This window comes from Trichosurus vulpecula, chromosome 2, assembly GCF_011100635.1.
Source record: "Trichosurus vulpecula isolate mTriVul1 chromosome 2, mTriVul1.pri, whole genome shotgun sequence".
Taxonomy (NCBI): Eukaryota; Metazoa; Chordata; class Mammalia; order Diprotodontia; family Phalangeridae; genus Trichosurus; species Trichosurus vulpecula.
Genome location: NC_050574.1, coordinates 438,862,357 through 438,890,105, shown reverse-complemented (window position 1 = coordinate 438,890,105; position 27,749 = coordinate 438,862,357). Strand labels below are relative to the sequence as shown.

Below are 27,749 nucleotides of genomic sequence, written 5' to 3'. Positions count from 1 at the left end.
AGCTGGTCAGACTCCATGATTTTACAGATAAGGAAACTGAGGGCTGAGGAGGTTACGTGACTTGTCCAAGGTTACATGATTAGTAAACCTCAAAATAGGATTTGAACAAATCTCTAAATTAACAGGGAAATTATATTCTTTAACCGGTAGATGGCGCTCTATTTAACAAATGGGCGGTTGATTTACTCTTGTTAGAGAACTTCAAACGCAATCATGCAGGTTAATTAAAAGTCATCCAGAGAAAGCTAGAGTAGGTGGGAAGAAAAAAAAAACATAAGATTGATGGAGCTAATAACAACAATGAATGGGCAAATTGGATTTAACAAGCAATAAAGATCAGTTCATCTCCACCTTTGGAGTCAGGCTTCTTAATTGTTTTTTGTTTGTTTTGTTTGTTTCATTCAACCAATATTTATTAAATGACACAAAGCCTCATAAAAATATCTTCCTAAGTCAATGTGAATATTGTACATCCTTAGAAATGCAATGATACGTGCAGGATGCTTCGGAAAACTAAGAAACGTATCCACAAACATAGCATTTAAAAAATAATATTTTATTACTGCTTAAAAAAACTTACTGACTACCCTGAATAGATCTGAATAGAATCATACTTTGTAACAAAAAAAGGTATAGTGTGGCGAACAAACCAACCCATTGGCCATATCTAACAATATATTATCATTCTGCAACTATATAGTGCCTCTCCTACCCCAATGCAGTGCTTGCATTGGCATTTAAGGAGCCCTGGGATATACCTTCTGCCTTTAAGCAGCCTTTCTCACAAATAAGATGAATAGAATTCATCAAGAAGCAATGAACAGTGGCCTTCCCTTCTCTTCCCTCCTTAACTATTTTATTCTTAAAAAAACCAAACCAAAGGAAAAATGATACTCCCACCATCCTAGGGACTTTAGCCAAGACCCCAACCAGGAAAATTTCAGTGGGCTAAAGGTTTTGGGTACACTATCCAAATGGCTCTTTGAAAGTTTTGAAGTGTGATTAAGAGGATTTGTGAAAAAACTGGGTATTGTGTTTAAAAATAGTTCACACATACAGATTTTTTGTTGTTGCTTTTAAAAATACATTCTTATTGGGTTTTTAATTTTTTGTTTGTTTTTGTTTCCAGGCTTCTATCCACACCTGTAATGTTTTGCGTGTCACTGAATATGGGGAACAAATGGTGGCTCCAAACTGACAACGAGTAGAGTTTAGTTTATTCCAGAGCTTCTCAGTGTAGGGAGACAGTTGTGGTTCAGGATACTCTACAAGAGATCCATGAAAAGACTGAAAACTATAGGCATGAAGAGGAAGCTAGAGCCTCAACATGTCCCCAGTTTCCGCCTAGTCTTCCTAGAGATTTTAGGCAGAGAATCTCCCTTTGGGTGAGATTGGGAACTTTCAGTTGAGCTGAGATCCTTTCCTGCTTCTGTCTAAAGAAATGGTCACTTGTGTATTTTTTGACATATTTAATCTGTATCGTTTCAATTTCAATTTCAGCCTGTGCTCTCAGTGGTTTTACTTGTATAACCCTAGTCCCAAACCCGATTAGTATGAAACTCCCTCTTCATTGGTGATCAGCTTCCTTCCTGGGTTTGTGTGAGGGACTGAGAGGAGTTGGCGAGAAGAACACAGAGGAGAGCCCTTCAATTCTGTTCATGCTTCAAGTCTTTTTGGACCTCAGGTGCTTCTGGCTTCCAGCTTTGGAAGAGAAAATGGAAGACCCCACATCAGGTTGATGAAGAAAAAGATATTGGGAAGACACAAGAGGTGCTGGCAGTCTCTGTCATGTCCCCATTGGCCAACTTGCTACACTAGAGACTTCAAGAAGCTTTCCTTTGGGTGAGACCTAGAACTCTCTCTGTCTCTGTCTCTCTGTCTCTATCTCTGTCTCTGTCTCCTCTCTGTCTCTGTCTGTCTCTCTGTCTGTCTCTCTGTCTCTCTCTTTAGCTGAGTTACCTTGCTCCCAATGGGAGAGCTGCTTCACCCTGTTTTTCCCAGCATGTATTCTCATATGTATACTTTCTCCAATTTCTGTTTTCGCTACTGGTTTGGATAAGTGGGTTTCTTGGCTAATTGCTATGCGTGTGTTCATTGTGGAACTGGTATCTGGTGAGAAAGGAGTCAAGCCTTGCATAGAGCTTGGATTTCCTGCTTCCTCCATTAGTAAAATAATGATCAGAGTTAGATTGAACCTGAAAATCACATCCTCTAGAGTTTAGACATAATATTTAAGGGAACAATTAATACTAATTCTAGTTCAGTATCCTTTCTATCTGAGGAAAGCAGAATGGTGGCCTCTGGCCCCAACTTCCTGATTCCCTTCCTGGAAGGCATTTGTCTCCCTTGGAAAAGTGTGGAGGAAGAAGAAGCTAGAAATGTCTATTCAGCCTCTTTTCAAGCCACACAATACTCCCCTGCTACATGAGGTATGGACAGCCCTTGCCATACTTGCTATCTGTTATTTATGATGGTCTCATGTAACCAACATTTGATGGGAAAGGCCTGTTGGTCAGTGTAAGCTGAGGGATATCTTTCCTCTTAAAGTGATCAGGAAAGCAGCTTTGTTTTGAACCCCCCAAAAGTGTACCCCCAGACCAGAGATATTTGAGGGAAATGGATATAAATCTAGCTTCATACTTCTCTTGAAGACAGCCAAGAGAAAAAGCAGGCATCTAGCTAGGGCCCTTCTCCTGCTCTGCTGAAAGTAGAAATGACAATGTCAGGCTTTAATAAGCTTAAAACATTACTAAGATGCTTGGAACACCCTGTCTGCCGGAGATATCTCTCCATGCTACTGCCTGCAAGCTTCACCGATGTGTAAAGACATCTCATGTGGAAATGCCTATCTTACATGTGCACACACATCTTAGATGTGGGGGAGGCTTATCCAGAATAAAATTGGACCCTTCCCATTTGCAGAGAGATTTTCATCCAGTACTTGAGTTATTGGAAGAGCTTGTGGAAGACACAAATGTTAAATTTTCAATGTGAACATTTATGCTTAGACATTAGCAAATGCTACAAAATCAGGGCTTAATATATTGTTTTGTTGACTGTGTCTAGATTTAAGAAAGTAGAAAAAAGTTTCTTTAACATGCAGATTAAACTTAAAAGTGTGTTATGTGGTTGGGCTTTTTTCTTTTGTTTTTTTTTTTTGTTTGTTTTTGGCAGGTCATCTGTGAAACATTTATAGCATATCCCTGGTTATTGGGATTCCTTTGTTTGGGATCCACTAGGGAAGATTTTGCAAGTTATTTTTTCTCTTTGTTGTACAGTCTTTTTTCCAGCTGTACAGTCTTTTTTGGTGATGTATATTTCTCTTACAAGACAGAACAATTCCTTTGGATGTAACATTTTCATATTTGTGCATTTGTTCAATGTTTCCTAGACAAGCATTAGTATTGAGGCTAATGTGAAAAGTATACATTTTGTATCACTTAAATGCTGGTGTCTGGCTGATAAATGTTTAATTTTTTTTCTTTATTAATCTGCCCCTCCCACTACTCTCCTGTTTTCCCATAGTCCTTCCAATAGCAATCATTTTCTTTTTTTGTTGTCCTTGCCATCCTGATGAGTGTGACGTAGAACCTCAGAACTGTTTTAATTTTCATTTCTGTAATTATTAGTGATTTGGGGCATTTTTATGTGGTCGTGAATACCTTGAATTTCTTACCTTAAAATTGCCTATTCACATCCTATTTAAAAAAAAAAAACATTTATCTCCTTGGAGAATGGCTCTTAAAAGATTTTTCCTAGTTAACTATTTCCATTCTAATTTTTGCTATATTTAATTTGTTTTGCAAAAACTTTTTAGAATTTTGCGTGATAAAAATTATCTGTTTTACCCTAAGTGATGCTCACTATCACTTGCTGGAGAAATTAAAGCTAAAAGACTAATGATGTTTTCTTAATGGGGCTTCAAAAGAAATATACATGTTTCTCAGCACCACATGGAATTTTTTACAAAAACTTGCCATATATGAGGGCACAGAGATATTTCAAAAAAATGCAAAAGGGCAGAAATAGTAAACACAGAATTTACAGAGCTTAAGGCAATAAAAACAGTATTTAGTTGAGGAAGCAGAAACAAAAGAAGCACAGACTCAAATTGAGGCTTAATAATGAAATCCTAAATAATGAATGGGTTGCAGAACAAATCACAGAAATAATGAATACGGAGAAAATGATAATGATGAAACAATATACCAAAATTTCTGGGATTCAACTGAAGCAATCATCAAGGGAAAAAGCATCTCCCCACCAATCTACATTTTAAAAAATAGAAAAGGAAAGGATTGATGAACTCAATATATTTAGAAAATTAAGAAATAAACTTAAATAAGCAAAAAGGTGAGATATTAAACCTTAGAGGAAAAATAGATCAACTAGAAACCAAAATATTTATAAAAATGATGAAACTAAAAGACAATTCTTTGAAAAGATTAATAAAATTGATAACTCTAAGCAATCAGATTAAAAAGAGGAAAATTAACAAAATTAGCTGTGATAATTATATATTTTATATTGTTTGATATTATATTAATAATGATAGGACTCCTATTGTAATGTTAATGGGATTTGAAGATCTTCCCCAAATAGGCCTCACATGGAGCCCATTGGGGGAGGGACTTCCCTTAGGGGAGGCTTGCTTGTAGGAAGGTTCACACCTTTTGCTAATTTCTAATTAGGTACCGAATAGAGGGTTGTGGTGCCCTATGGCTCTGAGAAGTGTATGTATACTTTGATGTGAGGTTTTGCTTTGGGGGCTCGCTTATGAAAAGGACCTTGTGATTCCCTAGTCCAGACTCTGAGTACCCATATGTTCAGATCTCCCTCACTGCTCAGAGGTAAAGGCTCTCTCGATCCAGAGAGGTATGTAAAGTGTATAGCAATATTGCTTGGATTCAGGCAGTTAAGAGCCCTGTTTGTTCGTCTTTATTTCTCTGTTTGTATTTTCTCTGAAGTTCAGGGTGCTGACTTTTCCCCTGAACTAGTGAATGTGATTAAAGATTGTTGACCCCTTAAATAGCTATCTTTCCTAGTAAAGCAGATCTAAGAACCTGTACTAGCAGCCATCCTGGGTATGCCAGTGTCGAGTCATTTTGGCTAAGTGGTTCTAATACCCATAGAAGCACATAGGCAAACAAATTCTGAGAACGTATAAAAATATTTATAGGTCTTTTTGAGGTAGCCAAGTATTAGAATCTAAGCATTATGGTATACAAAAGTAATGGAATAGTATTGTACTGTAAGAAATAATAAAAAAAAGATGATTTCAGAGAAACCTGGGAAGACTTATATGAACTGATGCAGAGTGAATAGAACCAAGAGAATAATTTATACAAAGACAACAATGTGGCGAAGAAAATAACTTTGAAAGAATTATGAGCTCTGATCAGTGCAATGACTCCTTAATAGAGAGGGGATAGACACAGAACACAGAAACCCTCTTCCTTTCTTTTGACATGGCGATTGTAGAAACTTGTTTTGCTTGACTATACATGTTTGTAACAGGGATTTTGTTTTTCCTTCATTCTTAATAGGAGGGGGGATATGAGGGAAGGAAGAGAAAGCAAATTTTTGCTTACTGAAATATATATGTGTGTGTGTATGTATGTATGTATGTATATATATATATATATGTATGTATGTATAATTTCTTAAAGGAGTGCTCCAATTCAAAACTAATAGGAGAAATGCAAATCAAAACAACCTCCACACCCTGAAAATTGATAAAGATGACAAATTATATTAAACTGGCTGTGAGAAGAGAGATAGGCACACTAGTTGGTTGAGTTGTGAATCACTATAACCATTTTTGAAATCAATTTTGTATTAGGAAAATCAAATGACCAAGATGTTCATACCCTTTGACCCAGCAATTTCATTAATATACTTATATCACCAAGGAATCATGGATAATAAAACCGTATATGTATGTATACATATATGCATTTATGTATGTATATGTTTGTGTGCGTATGTGTGTATATATGTATATATGTGTATGTATATTTGCGTATGTATGTGTATAGATGTACGTGTATACACACATATATACACATAGAGAGAGAGAGAGACAGAGAGACAGAGATGGCGAGGCTTGAATTAAGAGATATGAAAAGACACTCCCATGCCATCCATTTCCAGAGATGGGAAGTCCATTCACATTATATTGCATATATTTTCATACTTTTTCATTATGTTAATCACTTATTCTGATATTTTCCTCTTTTTAATTTATCTTTTGTCTTTAAAAATGTCATTGTTTTAATATAGTATGGCTCTTTGACAGAGGAAAGTGGGAAGGATACTAGGGGAAATTATCATGATATTTTTTAAAAAGATATCAATAAACAACTTGGGTAAAAAAAAAAAAAAACAAACCAAAAAAGTCAAAGGAATTGTAAGGGTCCCTTCTTATTATTGCAGACAATTTATATAATATTGGAATTAATTGTTCTTTGAATATTTGTTATAATTTACTCATAAATCCATCTAGTTCTAGAGTTTTTTTTTTCTTTGGGAATTAATTCATGGCTTCTTCAATTTCTTTTTTAGATACTATGTTACTTAAATAATCAATTTCTTTTGTTAATCCAGGTATTTTATATTTTTGCAAGTATTCACCTATATGCATATAATCAGGAAAAGTATTTTCTGATAATTTCCTTTATTTCTTCTTCAATTTTCATGAGTTCTCCTTTTTTGTTTTTAGTATAATTTGGTTTTCCTCTCTTTTTATAATCAGATTAGATAACTTTTTATCTGTTTTATTGGGTTTTTAAAAATAATGGCTCCTAGTGTTATTTACTAATTCGATATTCTTTTGTTTTACACTTTATTAACCCCTTCTTTAATTTCTAATTTTACCTAGGTGGGGAATTTTGATTTATTTTGAGGTTTTTTCATTTGTTCTTTCCCTCTTTTGTTGATGAAAGTTTTTAGAAGTATAAATTTTCCTCTCAGAACTGGTTTATTTGTGTCCTAGAAAAAATTAGCAAAAAATATTTTTTCTCTGTTTTAGGCTATAAATGTATGCTTTTTTTTCTTGGCGCCTATTTCCCTTACAAATCAAACAGGTTCCTTTCGATGTAATATTTGCAGACTTTTGCACTTGTTGGTTTGTTTAATGTTTAACTGGTGATACTTTCTGTCTACTGAATCCTGTGTGAGTATTGATGCTGAGGCTAATTTGAGAAGCATGGATTTTGCATCATTAAAATGCTAATAACTACCTAGTAAAAGTTTATACTTTCCTTTTTGTGATCAATTAGACCTAAACATCTTGCCTTACCATGGGCTATGGGATCCTTAATGACAACAGGTCCATAGGGTAAGAGTTTCTCCACTGGCCTAGTAACCCTGTGTAATCTAAATGCTTAGTCCTTTGGAAGCCTCTCCTTTGGGGCTTATTTGATATTTTTTTCTTTAGTTTCTGAGTCTATTTTTTCTATTATTGGTTGAATCTGAAATTCTAGTAGGAGGGTCCTTTCAGTGATCCACCAGGGGAAATCTCGAAGGCCCTTTGGTGTACAGACATAAAGGAAATTTTTCTGGAACTCAAAGGGGATTGCCAATCATATGGGTACCCCTGAAGAAATTTTGTTGTGCCTTATGGAGAAAGTGACACCTAGAAACTTTGACCTTGCCTGTTAAAACGACCCTATCCAATGAGGAAATCATGGAAGAATTTTCACCCAGACACTTTGGTTCTTCATTTAAGGGTGAAGGGTGAATTCTAGTTGACACTAGGTCCCTGGTCCCTTTCAGGAGAATATCCTGAGAATCCACATGCTCTTGGATCACTGTAGGGGACTAAGCTTTCCTTCTGAGATGGGAAACTTAGGTTTCTTTTCCTCTTTAAAGACATCCCCACACCTCAGAATGCTGAGGGGGGAGATGTATATGCTCACGCTCTGGGAGAGTGAGTTCAGGGTCTGGCTACATTTTGTTTTGAGAGTATTTATAAAGGACTATAAGCATATTAATACACAATGGACTTGTGTGACTTACTTGTATTCAATAATATATAGACTGGCTGCAAGAGAGAGGAGGAGGGAGAGAGACAGAAGGTAGATTTTTGAAAGTGCCTTCCTAACTATTCTATTTAATGTGCGTATATCCTAGAGAGAGAATTGGTGCATGACTTTCTGTTTGCAGATGATTGTGCACTCAATGCAGTCTCTGAGGCCAAGATATAACAAAATATGGATCGATTCTCTGCTGCTTGTGCTAATTTTAGCCTAACAATCAACACCAAGAAAACATCGGTTCTCCACCAGCCAGCACCATACATTTGGAGCCATTGGTTACAGCAAATGGAGAAATTTTGAATACTGTGGATAAGTTCATTTACCTTGGCAATATACTTTCCAGGGATGTACAAATGTGTGGTTGATGCACACATTGCCAGAGCTAGCTCAGTGTCTGGGAGGTTCTGAAGGAAAGTGTGGGAGAGAAGAGGTATTAGACTGCCTACCAAACTAACGAACTACAGAGCTCTTGTGATGACCTCATTGTTGTATGTCTGTGAAACTTGGACAGTCTACCAGCGCCATGCCAGGAAACTGAATGGTTTCCATTTGAATTGTCTTAGGAAGATTCTGAAGATCACCTGGCAGGATAAAGTACCGGACATTTCTCGAGCTGAAGCCTTCAAACTCTACAGCAGACAGTGCAACTCTGATGGACTGGCCAAGTTATTCCAACGCCAAATGTACATTTACCTGAAAGACTATTTTACAGAGAATTCTAATAAGGCAAACACTCACATAGAGGTCAGAAGGAGCAATATAAGAATATTCTCAAGGTCTCTCTGAAAAACTTTGGAATCAGTTTGGAGACACGGGAGACACTGGCAGAAGATTGCCCAGCATGGCGTGCCTGCATCAAAGAAGGCACTGTGCTCTGTGAGCAAGGCAGAATTGTAGTAGTGCAAAAGAAACACGAGATGCACAAATTTAGAGACATCTCCACTTTAAATGTTCACATGGACTATTTGTGTCTGAGCTGCTTCCAAGGTCATATTCCTCCGATGAGTCGCAGAAAGACACACTGTACTTTGACCCCAACATAATGATGTTGTTTTGGTCCTCATCGAGCACAAAGACAACCAACCAACCAATCCTGGCAGGTACATGAAATGGAAGAACTGAATCTGTCCTTCTTTCTGAGGGTTACCTGTTTCCTTTTATAATTTGAATACCTTTCTTTGCCTAGTGTAATTCTAAAATTTCTTCTTCATCTGTGACTTCATCACAGTCTAATTGTTTTTGCTTAATCTGGTAAAAATTAATTAGAGGGACCATATTAATCAGGTTTCCTAGTTTTCCTGGTCATATAAAAGGCAACCAATATATTTCGTTGACTTCTCGGTGCTCTCTTTTGACTCATAATCTAGAAAGGAGAAATAGCTATGTAGTGATGAAATTAGCTTTTACTATTTTCTCTGTTAGGTCTAGTCAGATTAAGTGTACTCAGTTAGGTATAGGCCCCTAGAACCTGAGGCCATAGCAGCCCCTTCTGGCCAATTCACCCAACTCCAACTAGCCTTGGTGAGTGGAGTCCGCAGAAGGGTGACTGCTGGATTAGAAGCCAGGAGACCTGGATTAAAATCTCGTCTCAAACTAGCTGTATGATCATAGGCAATCGCTTAACTTTCTCCAAGACTCAGTTGTCTAATTTATAAAATGAAGATAATATTTGCACAACCTACCACTGGAGGTTGTTGTTAACAAGTGTTTTGATAACATTAAAGCGCTATAAAATATATTATTATTATTCCTGTTGTCTTTCTTGCTCAATGCTGCTCTGATGCTACTAGCATGGCATGGTGGATAAATGTTGACTTTGGAGTCAGGAAAATATATTTATTCTTCCTTTTGTGTGACATCCTATCTCCTGTCTCTGTATAAAGGCATCAGGACTATATTTATCTTGTAAAAGGAATTTGGTTGAGAATAATTTGCATAGTATAAATATTCATCATTCTTTTAAAAATATTTAATTCCTGTAAATATATTTTGATCATGGTTCTTTTCTTCTCCTTTGATAGTTCCTTAAAGGTAGCCCAATTTTATTTTCTGAAATTGTATTATTTAATTTGAGCATTTTATGCTTTTTATAATTGATTCTGTATTTCTTCTGAATTCTCAACTTTTCTGACACATAACTATATACATAGTAGGATATAATTACTAAAGTTAGGAAGTCCTGAGTTCAAATCTGACCTCAGACACTTACTGGTTGTGTGACCCTAGACAAGTCACTTAAACTCTGTTTACCTCAGTTTCCTCATCTGTAAAATGAGGATAATTATAGCACCAATAGGGTTGTTTGGAGGATCAAGTGAGATAATTTTAAAATGCTCAGCACAGTGTCTGGCACATACTAAGTGCTCTGTTAATTTTAGCTATACTTAACTATTATTCTTCCTCTTGAATTAGGTTAAATTATAATGTTTATCAAGTTTTTAGACTTTTGAAAGAATCAGCTTTTAAGTTTATGTATTCCATAGTCTTTTGTTTTCCAACTTATCCGTTTCATCGATTTCCTCTTTGAGAATTATTTTGGGTTTATTTGTTGGTTACATAATTTTTAAGTCACATGTTCAATTCATTATTTCTCCCTCTATATTGTTTTAATATGTCTTTCCTCTAAAGACTGTCTTCACTGCATCCCCAAAATTTGATACTCTAAATCATTAATTTTCTATGATTTGTTCTTTAACCCAGTCATTGTTCAGGATGTTATTTTTATGTCTCCACCTGGATCTGTGTCACTTGATTTTCTCCATTTATTGGCTTTTATTTTATTGTGCTCTGAACTTCAGTTGATGTTTAGTATTTCTGCTTTTTAATGATTATTTATAATTTCTCTGTGTCCTAATACATAGTCTATATTTCTCAAGGGGCCATGTAGTGCTAATATTCTTTAATGTTATCATTTAGAAGATTCCATAATTCTTTCAGTTATAAGTTCTACAACAATTTGTTTACTTCTACATTCTACCTTTTGTTTATCCTTTTGCTATATTTCTCCAGGTCTGAAAGAGGAACATTAAAATCTCCATTTTATATTTTTGAAATTCAGTTAATTTTTTCTTTATGAATTTGCTTTTTTGGGATTTGCCTGTTGCATAGTAAATTTTGTTCCAGTTTCTCATTCTGATTCTATAACTATTTGCTTTTTAGATTTCTTTCTTGTACACAAAAGATTGTGGGTTTTGTTTTCCTATCCATTCTGAACTCTATTTTGTTTTATTGGATTGTTTAATTCAATCACATCTAAAGTTATGAGAGTTCAGCTTATGTTTTCCTGTGTTTCTTTTGTTTAAAAACATGTTGAAAAATCCTATTCCCATGGAGTTTTTCCTCCCTTCCCTATGCCTATTTTCTTTCTTTAGTTTGGGAGTTTTGCTCTATATATTGATTTATTTTATTTACTTAATTCTCTGTCCTTTTTTGTACCTTGTCTTTCTCCTCTTAGTTAAGTGTTAGTTCAAAATATCCCCTCTTCTCTTTCAGCTTCTATTTTTATTACTTCATTTTTTAAGTTTTGCCTTCTTTTGTTTCTTCCCTCTTTTTCTTATTTCTCTCTTTCCAGTTATTCTAACTTCACTCTCCGATTTATGGACTATGCTTTTATTTATTCCCTCTTTAAATTATGGCTAAAGTTTCTGCACTACTGAGTTTGAACTCCCTTTCCTAGACAGTTTTTTTATTTAATTTATTTAATATCTTTACTTTTCACCATTGATTTTCACAAGAGTTTGAATTACAAATTTTCTCCCCATTTCTACCCTCCCCCCCCACTCCAAGATGGTAGATATTCTGGTTGCCCCATTCCCCAGTCAGCCCTCTCTTCTGTCACCCCACTCCCCTCCCATCCCCTTTTCCCTTCCTTTCAAAACAAATTTCTATGGCCATTGCCTAGTTGCATGCAAAAACTTTTTTTTTGCTTTTCAACATCTGTTTTTAAAAACTTTGAATTCCAAATTCTCTCCCCTCTTCCCTTCCCACCCACCCTCCCTAAGAAGTCAAGCAATTCAGCATAGGCCACAGGGGTATCATTATGTAAAACCCTTCCACAATGTTCATGTTGTCAAAGACTAACTATATTTTGCTTCTTCCTAACCTATCCCCCTTTACTGAATTTTCTCCCTTGACCCTGTCCCTTTTCAAAAGTGTTTGTTTTTGATTATCTCCTCCCCCATCTGCCCTCCCTTGTATCATTCCCCCCCTTTTTATCTTCTTCCTCCTTCTTTCCTGTGGGGTAAGATACCCCATTGATTGTGTATGGTATTCCCTCCTCAGGTCAAATCTGATGAGGGCAAGATTCACTCATTCCCCCTCACCTGCCTCCTCTTCCCTTCCTACAGAACTGCTTTTTTTTTTGCCACTTTTATGCGAGATAATTTACCTCATTCTATCTCTCCCTTTCTCCCTCTCTCAATATATTCCTCTCTCATCCCTTAATTTGATTTTATTTTTTTAGATATCATCCCTTTATATTCAACTCACCCTGTGCCCTCTGTCTATATAAATATATATGTACACACACACACACACACACACACACACACACACACTCATACATGTATATTCCCTTCAGCTACCCTAATACTGAGGTCTCATGAATCATACACATCATCTTTCCATGTAGGAATGTAAACAAAAGTTTAACTTTGGTAAGTCCCTTATGATTTCTCTTTCTTGATTACCTTTTCACGGTTCTCTTGATTCTTGTGTTTGAAAGTCAAATTTTCTATTCAGCTCTGGTGTTTTCACTGAGAAAGCTTGAAAGTCCTCTATTTTATTGAAAATCCATATTTTGCCTTGGAGCATGATACTCAGTTTTGCTGCGTAGGTGATTCTTGGTTTTAATCCTAGCTCCATTGACCTCCGGAATATCGTATTCCAAGCCCTTCGATCTCTTAATGTAGAAGCTGCTAGATCTTGGGTTATTCTGATTGTGTTTCCACAATACTCAAATTGTTTTTTTTCTAGCTGCTTGCAGTATTTTCTCCTTGATCTGGGAGCTCTGGAATTTGGCAACAATATTACTAGGAGTTTTCTTTTTGGGATCTATTTGAGGAGGCGATCGATGGATTCTTTCAATTTCTATTTTACCCTCTGGCTCTAGAATATCAGGGCAGTTCTCCTTGATAATTTGTTGAAAGAGGATATGTAGGCTCTTTTTTTGATCATAGCTTTCAGGTAGCCCAATAATTTTTTAATTCTCTCTCCTGGATCTATTTTCCAGGTCAAGGGTTTTTCCAATGAGATATTTCACATTGTCTTCCACTTTTCCATTCCTTTGGTTCTGTTTTATAATATCTTGATTTCTCATAAAGTCACTAGCTTCTGCTTGCTCCAATCTAATTTTTAAGGTAGTATTTTCTTCAGTGGTCTTTTGGACCTCCTTTTCCATTTGGCTAATTCTGCCTTTCAAGGTATTCTTCTCCTCATTGACTTTTTGGAGCTCTTTTGACATTTGAGTTAGTCTATTTTTCAGGGGCTGTTTTCTTCAGTATTTTTTTCAGTATTTTTTGGGTCTCCTTTAGCAAGTCATGGACTTGTTTTTCATGATTTTCTCGCATCATTCTCATTTCTCTTCCCAATTTTTCCTCTACTTCTCTAACTTGCTTTTCCAAATCCTTTTTGAGCTCTTCCATGGCCTGAGACCAGTTCATGTTTTTCTTGGAGGCTTTTGATGTAGGCTCTTTGACTTTGTTGACTTCTTCTGGCTGTATGTTTTGGTCTTCTTTGTCACCAAAGAAAGATTCCAAAGTCTGAAACTGAATCTGAGTGCGTTTTCGCTGCCTGGCCATGTTCCCAGCCAACTTACTTGACTCTTGAGTTTTTCAGCAGGGTATGACTGCTTGTAGAGTAAAGAGCACTTTGTTCCAAGCTTGAGGGGATGTGCTATTGTTTTCAGAGCTATTACAGCCAGCTCTGCCACACCAGTGCTCCTCCTCCCCCAAAAACCTCCAACCCAGACTAGACTCAGATCTTATGCAGGCTCTGCACTCCTGCTGTGATCTGCCACTTAATTCTTCCCACTAGGTGGGCCTAGGGCCGGAAGCAACTGAAGCTGTAGTTCTGTAGCTGCCCTACCTCCGCTGCCCCTGGGGTGGTGGCCGAACTGTGAACTCCTTCCACTCTCTCCCCTGCAGCTTTTCCCACTAACCTTCTCTGTTGTCTTTGGTGTTTGTGGGTTGCGAAGTCTGGTAACTGCCACAGATCACTGATTCAGGGCACTAGGGCCCGCTCCACCCGGCTCCTGGTCTGGTTGGTCCTGCCACTGCCCACGCTGGGCTCTGCTCCGCACCCCTCCACTCCCAGCTCCATTCACGGTAGACCTTACCCAGAGACCATCCAGGCTGTCCTGGGCTGGATCCCTGCTTCCCTCTGCTATTTTGTGGGTTCTGCAGTTCTAGAATTTGTTCAGAGCCATTTTTTATAGGTTTTTGGAGGGACTTGGCAGGGAGCTCACACAGGTCCCTGCTTTCCAGCCACCATCTTGGCTTTGCCCCCTAGACAGTTTCTTTTGGAGTTTTTTTTATAGATTCTCCCTCATCATCCTGATTTTCTGCTGGGCCTCGCTCTTCAGTGGATCATTTTGTTAAGGAAGCACTGATGGAGTTCAAGCAATGCCATGTGATAGAAATTACTCTGTGCCCCAAATTGTTTTAAGCCCACCTTCACCCCCAAACCAGGATCATTTTATTTCCCAAAGGCTGTGGCATCACATCTCTGGGTTTATGTTCTCTCTATCCCACCCCCACAACCATTCTGTATGCCTGCTGTCCTTTTAGGGATGGTGCCTTCCAGTTCACCAATACTCCCCTCCCATGTGAAACTCACAGTGAAGTCTCTATCTCCTATCACAGGCATGTATCTTTCCTCACGAGCATCCTTTTCAGTAGGGTTATCTCCATTGCTCACATTGGAGTAAAATCTTTTTTTTTACTCCTTCAATTTCAAACTCTCCCTTCTTCACTTTCTCCTATTCTCCCAGATCTCTTTTTCTAATAGGCTCTAGAGATCATCAAATCTTCACTGTTCACCCACAGACTTTATAGGGATGCATAATCCATTACCATATGTCCAATTTCCCTCTCCCCATTTATGTACTTTCCTATTCCATAAAATACCTTGACTCTTTTGTAGGGGCACTAGGAATCACGGGTTTAGGGAAACGGGAAAACATTTATGTAGTGCCTACAATGTGCCAGGCACTTATTTGATCTTCATAACGACCCCTCATAATAACCCTGCTATTATCCCCACTTTAGAGATAAGGAACCTAAGGTTAGGTGCCTTGCCCAGGATCACACAACCAGTGTCTGAGGCCTTATTTGAATTCTCCTTGATCTTCTGGACTTAAGGTCCAATGCTCTCTCTACTATAGCACCTAGTTGCCTCATGTTTTGTCCATGGTCCTTTATTCTCACCAGTTTCACTTCTCATATTTCCTTAACTTGTGCTTATATTGTTATCCCTTTGTGTCATTTTTTATCCTTTGATGGGGGATCTCTTGATTCCCCTCTTTTTTATTTTGGTTTTATCTGATAAGTCAGTCTTTCTCTCTTTTAAAAAAATAGCCTCTGTACATGGAATAATTGATTCTATCAACCATTTTTTCTTGGTAGTTGTACTTATTTAATTTTCCTGTATTTTTATGGTTTGGTGTGTTTTACAGGAATGCCTCAAATGCTTCTCTTTTGTTGACTCTTCTTACATGGTAATTAGGCACAGGTTTCTAAGTCACCATTTGGGGTTGCAGCTTGAGTTTCTTTGCTTTTGAGTATATCCTATTCCCATTTTTTGACTGCAAATTTTCTGAACTGCTAAACAATGTTGCATGTTCAATTTTTCTTCTTTATAGTTGAAGGTCTTTTCTCTTATCACTTGCAAAATTTGCTTTTTTTGTCACTGAAATTGTTAAATTTGAAGTACTTTTTTAAAAGGTAATCTATGGTTTTCTCTCAGTAGGTGCTGTTACCTGTATTCAGAAGTTTGGGGTACTTCTCTTATTTTTCCTACACTTGGATTTTTTGGTGTGCCATTGATGTTGAGGGGGTCAAATCCATGCCAGGTTTTGCAGACAGCCCAGCCTCCACTCTGTGAGGAATAACTTCCAAAAGCCAACGGAAGTAACAGGTAACTCATCTGGTGGAGCTGCAACTGGAGGCCCATTCTCCCCAGGGACCAAGATAATATAGGGTAAAATGTGCCCTTGAGGTTCTGGGAGGGAAATGTTTGTACGTTTGTACTTTCTATATCTTCAGTATCTTTGAAGTAAGTATCCCTTTGAAAAAGCCCATTGATGTTAGTTAAATGGAACTCAGACACAGGTACTGGTTGCTAACAGTAGTAGGGGGTTCATACTGAAATGGGGATTTCAATCCAGTGGCATTAGAGACAGACAATCCAATCCCTCCAAAGTAGAGCCCTAAGGGGAGAAATGTAGTAGGCTTGGCTCTCTCACTTTGTCAATTTTTCCAATCTGATTTTATGAATCCAAACAGAGTTCAAACCAAGTGGCTCTGGGGTTTAATGATAATTCCTGCCATATATTTGCGGCTTATACTTCATTGTTGGCCTCCTGCCATAAAACGGCTTACAGAGCTCTGTCCATAAATCCAAATTTATGTTGCAAGAGAGAAAGCAAGATTAACTCAGAAGTTGATATTCATTCTACTTTATTAACAAACAAAACAGCAAAGGCAAAAGTCTTACTTTACAGCCAAAGAACACATACATACTTCCACATATGCAACTTTGAGGCAAACTGGAGACACAAAACATCAGACACTAAACTGATAAAATTAACACACTCCCCAGTTTTTCATTTCAAAGTTCTACAACACAGTATGTTAACATTTTCCACAACACAGTTAATAACCGCCAAGGGTTAACTGTTATCCATTTCTAGAGATCTTACCGTAGGTCTTCTACTTTAATCTCTGAAATTCTGAAATAGATGGCCTAATAAGCCAACACTCAATCAGATTTTTTCAAAGGGACTTCATTCATTTGGTCCAGGAAAGGTTATTACAGTCTCTATCCAGCCAGGTAACATGGATCTAATTTAAGTCCTTGCCTATAGCTGATTCCATGAAAATGTCTGGATTGGCACTTATTTTGTGACTAATTTAATGTATACTTTAAGACAACTGTACTGACTAGAATGGATTGGCTATGAACAAGAGGGAATAAGGTTCCTCGCATGTTTTCTGAGGAGGGAACTGAGGCTCTGGGAAAGGCAAGTGACTTTTTCAAAGTCACCAAGCTGATCAGTCTTCTGAATCTTGGTTGAGGCTACATCCAACCTCTCACACCACAGCTGCCTCCTGATGGAACACAGTAAATAATAACACCCCCAGACTGTTATTAAATCTGACCTTCATACCACGTCCAACAGAAGCCAATCAGTGATTCTCCACTGAAGAGTGAGAACTGCTGTGATCGACTGGGTTACAGCAATCCATCTACCCAGGGAAGAGAGCAGAAAAGCTGAAAGCAACCAGCCAAGGGTTCAGACTGCAAGGTATATACACACAACCATCCCAAAGGCTACTTTCCACTTAGAAGATCTTCGGGGCTTACTGCCACCTCACAGCAGTATTCTTTAAGAAGGTGGAGATTTAATAAGTCAAGTTCATCTGGTTTCCTTTGGCAACCAATAATTCCTTCCAGTTTATAAGAGGTGGTAGACCGAGAAAGAAGGGGAAAGTTGGCCCTGACAAATGACAATAATGAAGGAGGATCCAGGAAAGGCTGAAGAATCACCTAACGAAACAGCCTCTGGATAGGACAAGCAGCTTCGGAGGGTATTGAGCAGGTGTACAATGGGTGTTTATAATGAGAACCCTGAGAAACCAAGGAAAAGCTAAGTTTTTGTTTAATGAGAACATGAAAGTCTTTCATTATTCACTTGAGAGCTGGATAAAAGAATTTTTAAAGTTTTGGCACCTGAAGGGTTAAGCTTCAGTTATCTGGAAAATTTACGTAAAACATCCTCATCCTTGGACTTACGTTGGACAAATTATTATATGTAGATACTCACTATATTGCCGCGATTGACTTTGCCAGACCTTCTAAAACAATTTCTACTATTATTATCTAGACAATGTCTTTCTTTTCCTATCTCACATTACTATTAACAAGACATCTCTTCTGTTTGTTTAGAAGTGCTGCCTTGGATTTAAGAAAGCTTTCAAAAACATGACAGCGAAATGGCATCATGAAGAAGAAACGTGTACTATTGGACCTCTTAGAATAAAGAAATTTATAATCCACTTGATATCCTGTCTTTAAAGTAAAATAAATAAAAAAGGTCAGATCATGTTCACTGATTCCTACTTTCTTTTGATGAGTGATTTATATGATTATATTTGATATCCTTCAGAATTATTTTTGAAAACATATCTGAAATCTAAAAATGTTACTATATTTGAGTACAATTTGAATCTTTAGCAACATTTCATCAAAATATTTGGTTTGACTACTATCTAATCATAATGTAGAAAAAAGTGGTGCTAAGAAAACAGAAGTAGCATTAAGTTTTAGAACCTCTGGTCTAAGTGAAAAATGGCCACGGTCAGAAAAAGAAAGAAGCTCCTAATAGCCCCCCAGCTTCAATTCTAGCCCCAAAGCCACATTTCAAGTTTTAGTGACTATGACTAAACTGATTCTCTAATTTCATGAAGTACTGGGAAGGGGGGAAGGGGAAGGTATACTAGTTTTATCTGTAAGAATACACTAATTATAACCCTCTAGAAAAATGCTTGGTTTGGACTAACATAAGATTCTATTCATAGACTTTATCCTAACCAACTGGTATAACACTTTCAACTGTGTATCTCAGTAAATACATTCTCATCAGGTTTGGAGTACATCTTTAGCAGCAAAGGAAAACACACACACACACACACACACACACACACACACACACACACGGCAAGAGAGAAGACCAGATCATAAGACAGTTCGTGGAAATTAGAAATGGAACAGCATTCCCCATACGAGATGTACTTCTAAACACACGCTGCAATTCCAACGTTTTTATTTCTATTACCACATTAAAATGATTAAGAGAAAGGAGTCCTGTTCACTGCAGGAAACGCTGTGAACAGTGGGCTCTAGAAACATTCCCATCCCCAGAGGAGGAAGGAGTGACCCCAACAATATGGTTTAGTCACCACTGCCATCCGGCCCTCAGGCCAGCCTCCTGGCTGTCATGATTATTTCACGGGATTAATCCTTAATTTATGGAGCCACTACAGACAGAAGGTTAAAAAGAAATTTATTTATGAAATCATAAGGTGCTCTCATTTTTTAAAGGAGAAAATCAGGATACAGAAGGAAGTGATTGTTTCTTATGAGCATCTGATCTTTAAAAGCTTTCCCTTAAGACTTTTAACTTCCTGAAATTCAAAATCTGACACTATGGTTTTATTCTTATCAATGAATCCAAGTTAATCTGCACATACAGTGATGGGATAGACCTTGCTCCTACTGAAACTGACTGAGCGTGATTTTTTTTTTTGTTTTGTTTTTTTGGGATGACTTTAACACTGACAGAGGAAAAACAATGACTTGTAAAATCCAGAGCAAAAAAGAGGGTCCAAAGTTACCGCATTTAATTTTCCAGGTTTTCCTTTTGATGGTGCTGGGGAAGGAAGAAGCAGAAAGCATGAAAATGAAATTTTAGAATCTAATGTACAGAGTTCTTGAATTTGGAAATCATCATACAGAGGGCGATTAGGGAAGAGGACACTCCGAGAGCCGTCAGCAGGCCTGGAACCGATGGTAAATTTCTCTCCCAGAAGGTGGTGGTGATTGACAGGGCTGGAACTTCCTGGATAAAGTAATACAAGAGGACATCTGTCAGACTGTCTCAAGAAGAGGTTGGGCTGGGTTTGCATATCCAAGAAAGAGAAGGCACTAAAATATTTCACAGCAGACATACAATTAATCCAGAGGTTCACAGGGAAATTAAGTATGGCTAGAGAAATGAGAAAAAAATGGAAGGAACGAAGAAAAGAAGGAAGGAAGGAAGGGAGGGGGGAGGGAGAGAGGAAAGGGGAGGGGATAGGAGAGAGGGAGAGGAAGAAGGAAGAAAGAAAATTCAGGAGGGAGGAAGGAAGGGAGGAAGGAAGGAAGGAGGGAGGAAAGGGGAGGGGATAGAAGGAGAGAGGGAGGGGAGCCAGGGAGGGAGGAAAGAGAGAAGGAAGGAAGGAAGGAACTTACCTTTGACTCTGGTTCTGGTACCCAAATGTCTTTTTTTGCCACCTTCCCCAAGGCATTCAACACCTGAAATGAAATACCATCAAGTATTACTGAATTCATTCATTCAGTTATTCAATATAAGTGCCTATGATGTGTAAGACACTTTTCTAGGGGCTAGTGTTACAAAGCTGAGCCAAGACAGTCTCTACTCCCAAGGAAATGACTATCTAATCTGGAAGAGGCAAAGACAGGGCACCATACATACAAAAACAATTCTGATACCAGATAGAATATGGTGAGGCAAAAGAGAAATATGAAATATTCTAGTAAAATCTAAAAGTTAAAATTACTTTCAGTTAAGGAAGTTCTGGGGAGGCTTCATGGAAGAGAGGTAGCATTTGAGCTAAATCTGGAAGGAAGAAAATATCAATAGGCAGAGATTAAGAAGGGAGTGTGATCTGACATAGAGATATCCTGAATAAGTGCATGGATTAAATCATGCAGATTTAAATCAGCATAAATAAATAAATAAATTTCAATATTATATATGCACATGTATGCATACACATATACGTGTGTGTATATATGAGCATATACACACATTCTCATACACAAATATATACATATATATATATATATGTGAAACGAGGCATGCAAACCAATTTTAATTTTTGATACTTAATTTATCAAAGTAGCTCAAATTTGGAATAAAGCTCTGCAGCAAAAGCTATTTGGCCAAGACAAAACAGGAAGATACTAATTTAATCAGTGAAGTCAGAGTCTCACTAACTAGTCAATCCAGACACTATGAGTTAAAAAGTATAGCTCTTGTATAGCTTAAATAAGATTAATGAAAGCTAATTAAAATAAGCTATTTGTCCATGTTATGACAAATTCACAGTAAAATTTTGTGACTTCTTTGCTTTATATGAATTTTCTAGGCCTCCATGTCTATTTGGACCTCGTGGTGATACTGACTGAATGTTGACAGTGAGAATGAATGATTCCTTTCCTATACTGGCTACTTTAAAAATGATGGTCTGACACATGATAAATGTAAATTATGGTTAAAAAGGAAGAGGTTAGTGTACATAAATTTTGTTTTTATTTATGAGGAATTTATGAGGAATGAACTCAAAATTTCATCACCTCAAATTATTTTGAGATTTCTGTTAATGTATACGAATCCATTTTAATATTGCCATAGTCAATGTTTTTTTCACTTAACATAACTTTGTATTTATATTTCTGCAAATCAACATATCCCCATATCTTTAATAGTTATATTATTTATTAGATAGAACGATATTACAATGCTATGCCAACATAACATAAAGGTTAGAGTAATAGGACTGGAACCACTAAGACCTAGATCCAAATGCTACCTTAGTAGTATGACCATGACTAAAGTCATTTAACCCCTTTATGCCTCAGACTTATCTATGAAGTCATGGTCTGTGATCTGCACTTAGGTTGAGGGCATTCCTTTACTTTGTAGCAACAATCTGCTAGTAGCTACTGTGGCTGTGTAAAACCAACAACATCTAGCACACAGAAAGCTGCCATCACAGGTTCTTTGATCTGCTTTTCTAAGGAAAGCAACTTTAAAGGTTTAACAATCTCAGTTTAATCAAACATACATATATCAATCACTTAGTTCAGGGGGAAAAGATCAGCCCCCTGAACTCCAAGGCAAATACAAACATTAATTACAAACATCAACAGACACACCTTGACTGATTTAAATCACAATTCATAGTTACCAGAGAAGCACCAATATCTATCTGGGTTACAAAGCTAGGGAGTAGTTACGGCTTGCCCAGAGTCTCAACACTCCTTCCATGAGCGAGCCCCAGAAGTCAAACCCGAAGGTCCCTTCAATTATATCCTGTTCAGAGCCTTGAGGGCTCTGACCTCACCCAGGCTGGGTGTGTGAAAGTTCCCCATCCCCAGCATCACATCATATATAAGTCAATGACTCCTGATTACCTCAGTGCTGAGAAATAGCTGAGAAATACTCCAAGAAAAAGACAGCCAAAGGTTTCCCACCTATTCAAACAAAGGGGAGACTTGATAGTCTTAGCATCCCAAAAGGGAAGAACTGAGAAAAGTCTGATTGCTGTTACATACTTATATTTCAATATTTCAAGAATCAGCTAGGATGGGAGTAGGATGTGCATATTTATAATTTCAGTTACTGTGCAGGCTGAGACTGGTAGATCTCTCGACTTTGGGAGTTTTGAGCAGTAAAGGGCTAGGCCAATTGAGTATTTTTGCACTAAATTTTGCATCAATGCAGTGTGTCCCTGGGAATGGAGAGCCCAGGTGTTCTAGGGAGAGGTAAATTTCCAGGTTGGAAACATACCAAGTAAAAGCTCCCATAGTAATCAGTAGCAGAACCAGGCCCCTGAGCAGCCCCTGCACTTCTAGCCTGGGCAAAATTGGAAGACCCAGTCTTAAAATACAAACAAACAAACAAATGAATGAATGAACAAATAAACAAACAAATGAATGAATGAATAAAACAACAAACATGTGTGTCTTATATATAATATATATTCTATGTATATGTATATATGTATACACACACATATTTATATATAGATTGGTTTTTGTCCTTTGTTCTCGAAGAGGAACAAAATGACATCACTATGCTAGAGTCAAACTTCAATGTGTCCGACTGTAGCTGATCAGACCAATATGAGTATGGAATGCTCTACCACAGGTCTGGCACAAATAGTCCATGTAAACATTTGGGGTATATGTATATAGAATGTATATATATATGTATATATATGTGTGTATATATATATATAAAATCTATAATTTATTACTATGTATATATTTTTTCTGTTGATGAGCTTGTAATCTCTCTCTACACCACCCTACTACCCCTCTCCTTCCCTCCTCTGTCCACTATGCCTTATTAGTCTTCATAAGGTGTCTATGACCAGAAAAATTTATTGCCATGGAGGAAGAGCAAATATGACATAATAAAGTCAGGGACTTGACTGAGCTCCCCCAAATTCCCCTCTAAACAACTTCAAAATCATGTCTCAAGACAAATTCCGGAGCAGCAGAATCAACAAAAGGACAGAGTGAAACAATTTTCCAGCCCACAACAACTTAGAAGGCTGGTAGGAAAGGTCTGTCTCACTGGGGTATGAGGAGAGTGTAATACAGCAGACACTGTGCCCAGCAACTCAGCAACAAGGACCTGAGCCTTGGAGCACACCAGCAGAGAAGCCTCCCGACCCAAGCCAGCAGAAACCTAAGCCCTGGTATAAGCCAGCTGTGAGGCCCAGCCAGTAGCAGTCACTCCTAGAGCAAGCCAGAAGCAGGCCTTGGGGGCAACTGAGTTCGAGGCAGCGACTTCCAGAGCTCTCAGCCCACAGACAGAAGGGGGGTCGGATAACTGATCAGAAGGAGATTATAAGGGACTGTTGTCTGGCAGTGGGGGTTAATACTCTGTTGCAATGCCTATACTCAGTTCCAGGTGGCAGTCCCAGGGAAAGGAAAAAACACTAGAACCCTACAGATCCTGGCATGAGGGAAGAAATCAGTACTTGTGGTTGCTCACAGACCAGGGTACAGGACAGGAGAGAGTGATCACATCTCTCCTTAGACCATAACACCCTAGAAGAACTGAAATATTACAGACCTCCAGAATTAGCTCTGAAAACAATGGAAAAAAACCTGAAAGTTGGGGAAATGCCCCCTCTACCTTAGGAACACAAACCAACTTTAGAAACCAACAGGCTGGAAAAATGAGCAAGCAACAATAACAATAACAAAGAACTTGACTATAGAAAGTCAGTATGGTGATAGGGAAAATCAAAACACAAACTCAGAAAAGGACAACAGTGTCAAAATGGCTCCATGCAAAGCCTCAAAGAAAAATGGGAATTGGTCTCAGGCCCAAAAAGAGCTCCTGGAAAAGCTCGAAAAGGATTTTAAAAATCAAGTAAGAGAGGTACAGGAAACATTGGGAAAAGAAATGAAAGTGATACAAGAAGAAAATAACAACTTAAAAAACAGAAGTGACCAAATGGTAAAAGAGACAAAAGTCCACCAAAGAGAAGAACTACTTAAACAGTAGAATTGGCCAAATGGAAAAAGATGTACAAGAATTCACTGAAGAAAATAACTTCTTAAAAAGTAGAACTGGTCAAATGGAAAACAAAGTACAAAAACTCACTGAAGAAAATAATTCCTTAATGTTAGAATTGGGCAAGTGGAAGCTAATAACTCCATGAGACATCAAGAAGCAATAAAATAAAATCAAAGAATGAAAAAAATAGCAGAAAGTGTGACATATCTCATTGGAAAAACAATTGACCTGGAAAACAGATCAAGGAGAGAGAATTTAAAATGGACTACGATCAAATAAAAGAGGCTTGACATCATATTTCAAGAAATTATTAAAGAAAATGCCCTGATATCCTAGTACCATAAGGTAAAGTAGAAATTGAAAGAATCTATCAATCACCTCCTGAAAGAGATGCCAAAATGAAAATTTCCAGGAACATTATAGCCAAATTCTTGAGCTCCCAGGAGGAGAAAATATTTCAAATAGCTAAAAAGAAACAAGTCAAATATCATGACCACAATCAGGCAACAAAAGACTTAGCAGCTTCTACATTAAAGGATCAGAGAGGGCTTCGAATATGATATTCCAAAAGGTAGGATTACAAACAAGATCATCTACCCAGCAAAACTAAATGTAGTCCTTCAGGGGGAAAAGTGGATATTTAACAAAATAAAAGACTTTCAGGTATTCCTGATGAAAAGATCAGACCTGAACAGAAACTCTGATTTTCAAAAATAAGACTCAAGAGAAGCATAAAAAGGTGAAAAGGAAAGAGAAATCCTAAGGGTGTTCAATAAGGTTAAAATGTTTACATTCCTATGTGGAAAGATGATATGTGTAACTCCTAAGAACCGTATCATTATTCAGGGACGTTGGACAAGGGTGTAAGTTGACTAAAATGGGATGATATTTTTAAAAAACCCAAATAAAATTAAAAGGTAAGAAAGAGGGATGCCCTGGGAGAAGGTGGAAGGGAGGGGTAGAATAGAGTAAATTATCTCACATAAAAGAGGCATTAAAGGGCTTTTACAATGGAAGGTGAGATGGAGGGGTAGCCAGCAATGCTTGAACCTTCCTCTCATCAGAAATGGCTATAAGAGGGAATAACATACACACTCAGTTGGATTCGGAAATCTATCTTACCCTACAGGGAAGTAGGAGGGGATGGGGGACAAGAGAAGCTGGTGGACTAACAAAAAAGAGGGCAGATTGGGAGAGGTGGTGGTCAGAAGCAAAAGGCTTTTGAGGAGGGATAAGGGGAAAGGAGAAAGAGAGAAGGATAAACAGGATGGAGGAAAATAGACAGTAATCGTAACTATGAATGAGAATGGGATGAACTCACCCATAAAACAAGCTGCTAACAGAAAGGACTAATACCCAGAATCCTACAGTACATTCCATACCAATCAAACTACCAAAAAATTATAGAGCTAGGAAAAACAGTAACAAAATCTATCTGGAAGAACAAAAGTCAAGAATATCAATGAAAAAAAATGTGAAGGAAGGCAGTTTAGCAGGACCAGACCTCAAACAATATTATGAAGTAGTAATTATTAAAACAAGTACTGGCTAAGCAACAGAGTGGTGATCAGAGGAATAGATTAGGTCAGGGGTGGGGAACTTGCAGCCTCAAGGCCACATGTGGCCCTCTAGGTCCTCAAGAGCAGCCTTTTGACTGAATCCAAACCTCACAGAACAATCCCCTTAACAAAAGGATTTGTTCTGTAAAACTTGGACTCAGTCAAACGGCCACACCCAAGGACCTAGAAGGCCACAGGTTCCCCACCTCTGGATTAGGTATACAACACAGAGCAGTAAAGGACCACAGTAATCTTGTGTTTATAAATGCAAAGATCCTAGCTTTTGGGACAAGAAATCATTATTTGACAAAAACTGCTGGGAAAACGGGAAAGCAGTTTGGCAGAAACTAGATATAGAACAACATCTGACACTGTATACCAAGATAAGGTCAAAAGGGGTACATGATTTAGACATCAAGGGTTATACCATAAACAAATTAGAAGTATGGAATAGTTTACGTGTCAGATCTATGGGTAAGGGAAGAATTTATTACCAAACAAGAAATAAAGAGCAGTATGAAATGTAAAGTAGATAATTTTGATTACATTAAACTAAAAAAAGTTTTGCATAAACAAAACCAATGTGGCCAAGATTAGAAAGAAATAACAGAACTGGGGGAAAAAACTTATAGCAAGTTTCTCTGATAAAGGTTACATTTTTCAAACATAGAGAACAAAATCATAAGGATATGAGTCATTCCTCAATTGATAAATGGTCAGAGAATATAAATAGGCAGTTTTCAGATAAAGAAATCAAACTTACCTATAGTCATATGAAAAAATGCTCTAAATCACTACTGATTAGAGAAATGCAAATTGAAACAACTCTGATGTACCACCTCACAACTTTTAGATTGCCTAATATGACCGAAAAGGAAAACGACAAATGTTGTAAGGATGTGGGAAAATTGGAACATTAATGCACTGGTGGAGGTGGTGTTGTGAACTGAAAATCTTGGAAAGCAATGTTTAATTATGCCCAAAGGACTTACTATGAAAAATGCTATCCACTCCCAGAGAAAGAACTGAGAGGAGTCTAAATGTAGATCAAAGCATACTTTTTTTTTTTACTTTACCTTTTTTGTCTGTCTTTTCTTTCACAATATGGCTAATATGGAAATATGTTTTGCATGACTGAATATTTATTAACCTATATCATACTGCTTGCTTTCTCAAGGAGCAGGGGAAGGGGAAAAAGGGAAAGAGAATTTGGAACTCAAATTTTTAAAACGAATGTTAAAAATATTTTTTAAATGGAAATGGAAAAAAAATCACTGCCTTGAAAACTAATCTTCTGGTGATGAACCTCTTTTAATTAAATTGAACCTTGGATGTCATTATAATATCCTTAGCCAGACATTTACTTGAAGTCTTAAGGATTTCTAGCTAAGTAAGGACTTGTCAGAGTATTTTCCCCAGCATATAGCTCTCAGAAACCCAGGGTTGCCTCTATACACCATATATGAAGAAGTAGCATATATCATGTTAATTAATATAAATTAGATAAATAACTATAGTACACAAAGTAATATCATATTAATATGCCATCGTACATATTGACATTATATCATAACCATATATTAATAGTCTATTTTGTTCAGCCATTCTACTAAGTCTGGACATCTGGGATGATTCTAATTTTATGTTTTATATATAGCAGAAGTTCTTAGCCTGAGATGCATGAATTGTTTTTAATGCTGATAATAATTCTGATATCATTGGTTTCTTTTTTAATTTTATATATTTTATGCATTTAAAATATTCTGAGAGCAAAAACATCATATATCATCAGTTCTTAGTGCGTGTATGTATGATAGATCTCTTTGGCACTCT

At 37.3% G+C, this 27,749-nt stretch overlaps 1 protein-coding gene across 2 annotated transcripts in view; it reads right to left on the bottom strand.

Annotated features, from left to right (window-relative positions):
- Positions 1-16,697: 16,697 nt before the first annotated feature.
- The window catches only part of MAOA (monoamine oxidase A), a 102,321-nt gene continuing 91,269 nt past the window's right edge, over positions 16,698-27,749 (bottom strand). The window contains exons 14-15 of one of the 2 annotated variants that reach the window (XM_036744240.1): positions 20,268-20,330; positions 16,698-19,875 (exon numbers count right to left, since the gene is read on the bottom strand). In XM_036744240.1, the coding sequence (XP_036600135.1) occupies positions 19,732-19,875; positions 20,268-20,330 (207 nt within the window). In that variant the 3' untranslated portion in view covers positions 16,698-19,731. The remainder of the gene's footprint in view (positions 19,876-20,267; positions 20,331-27,749) is intronic. The other variant, XM_036744239.1, reaches the window with a different exon arrangement.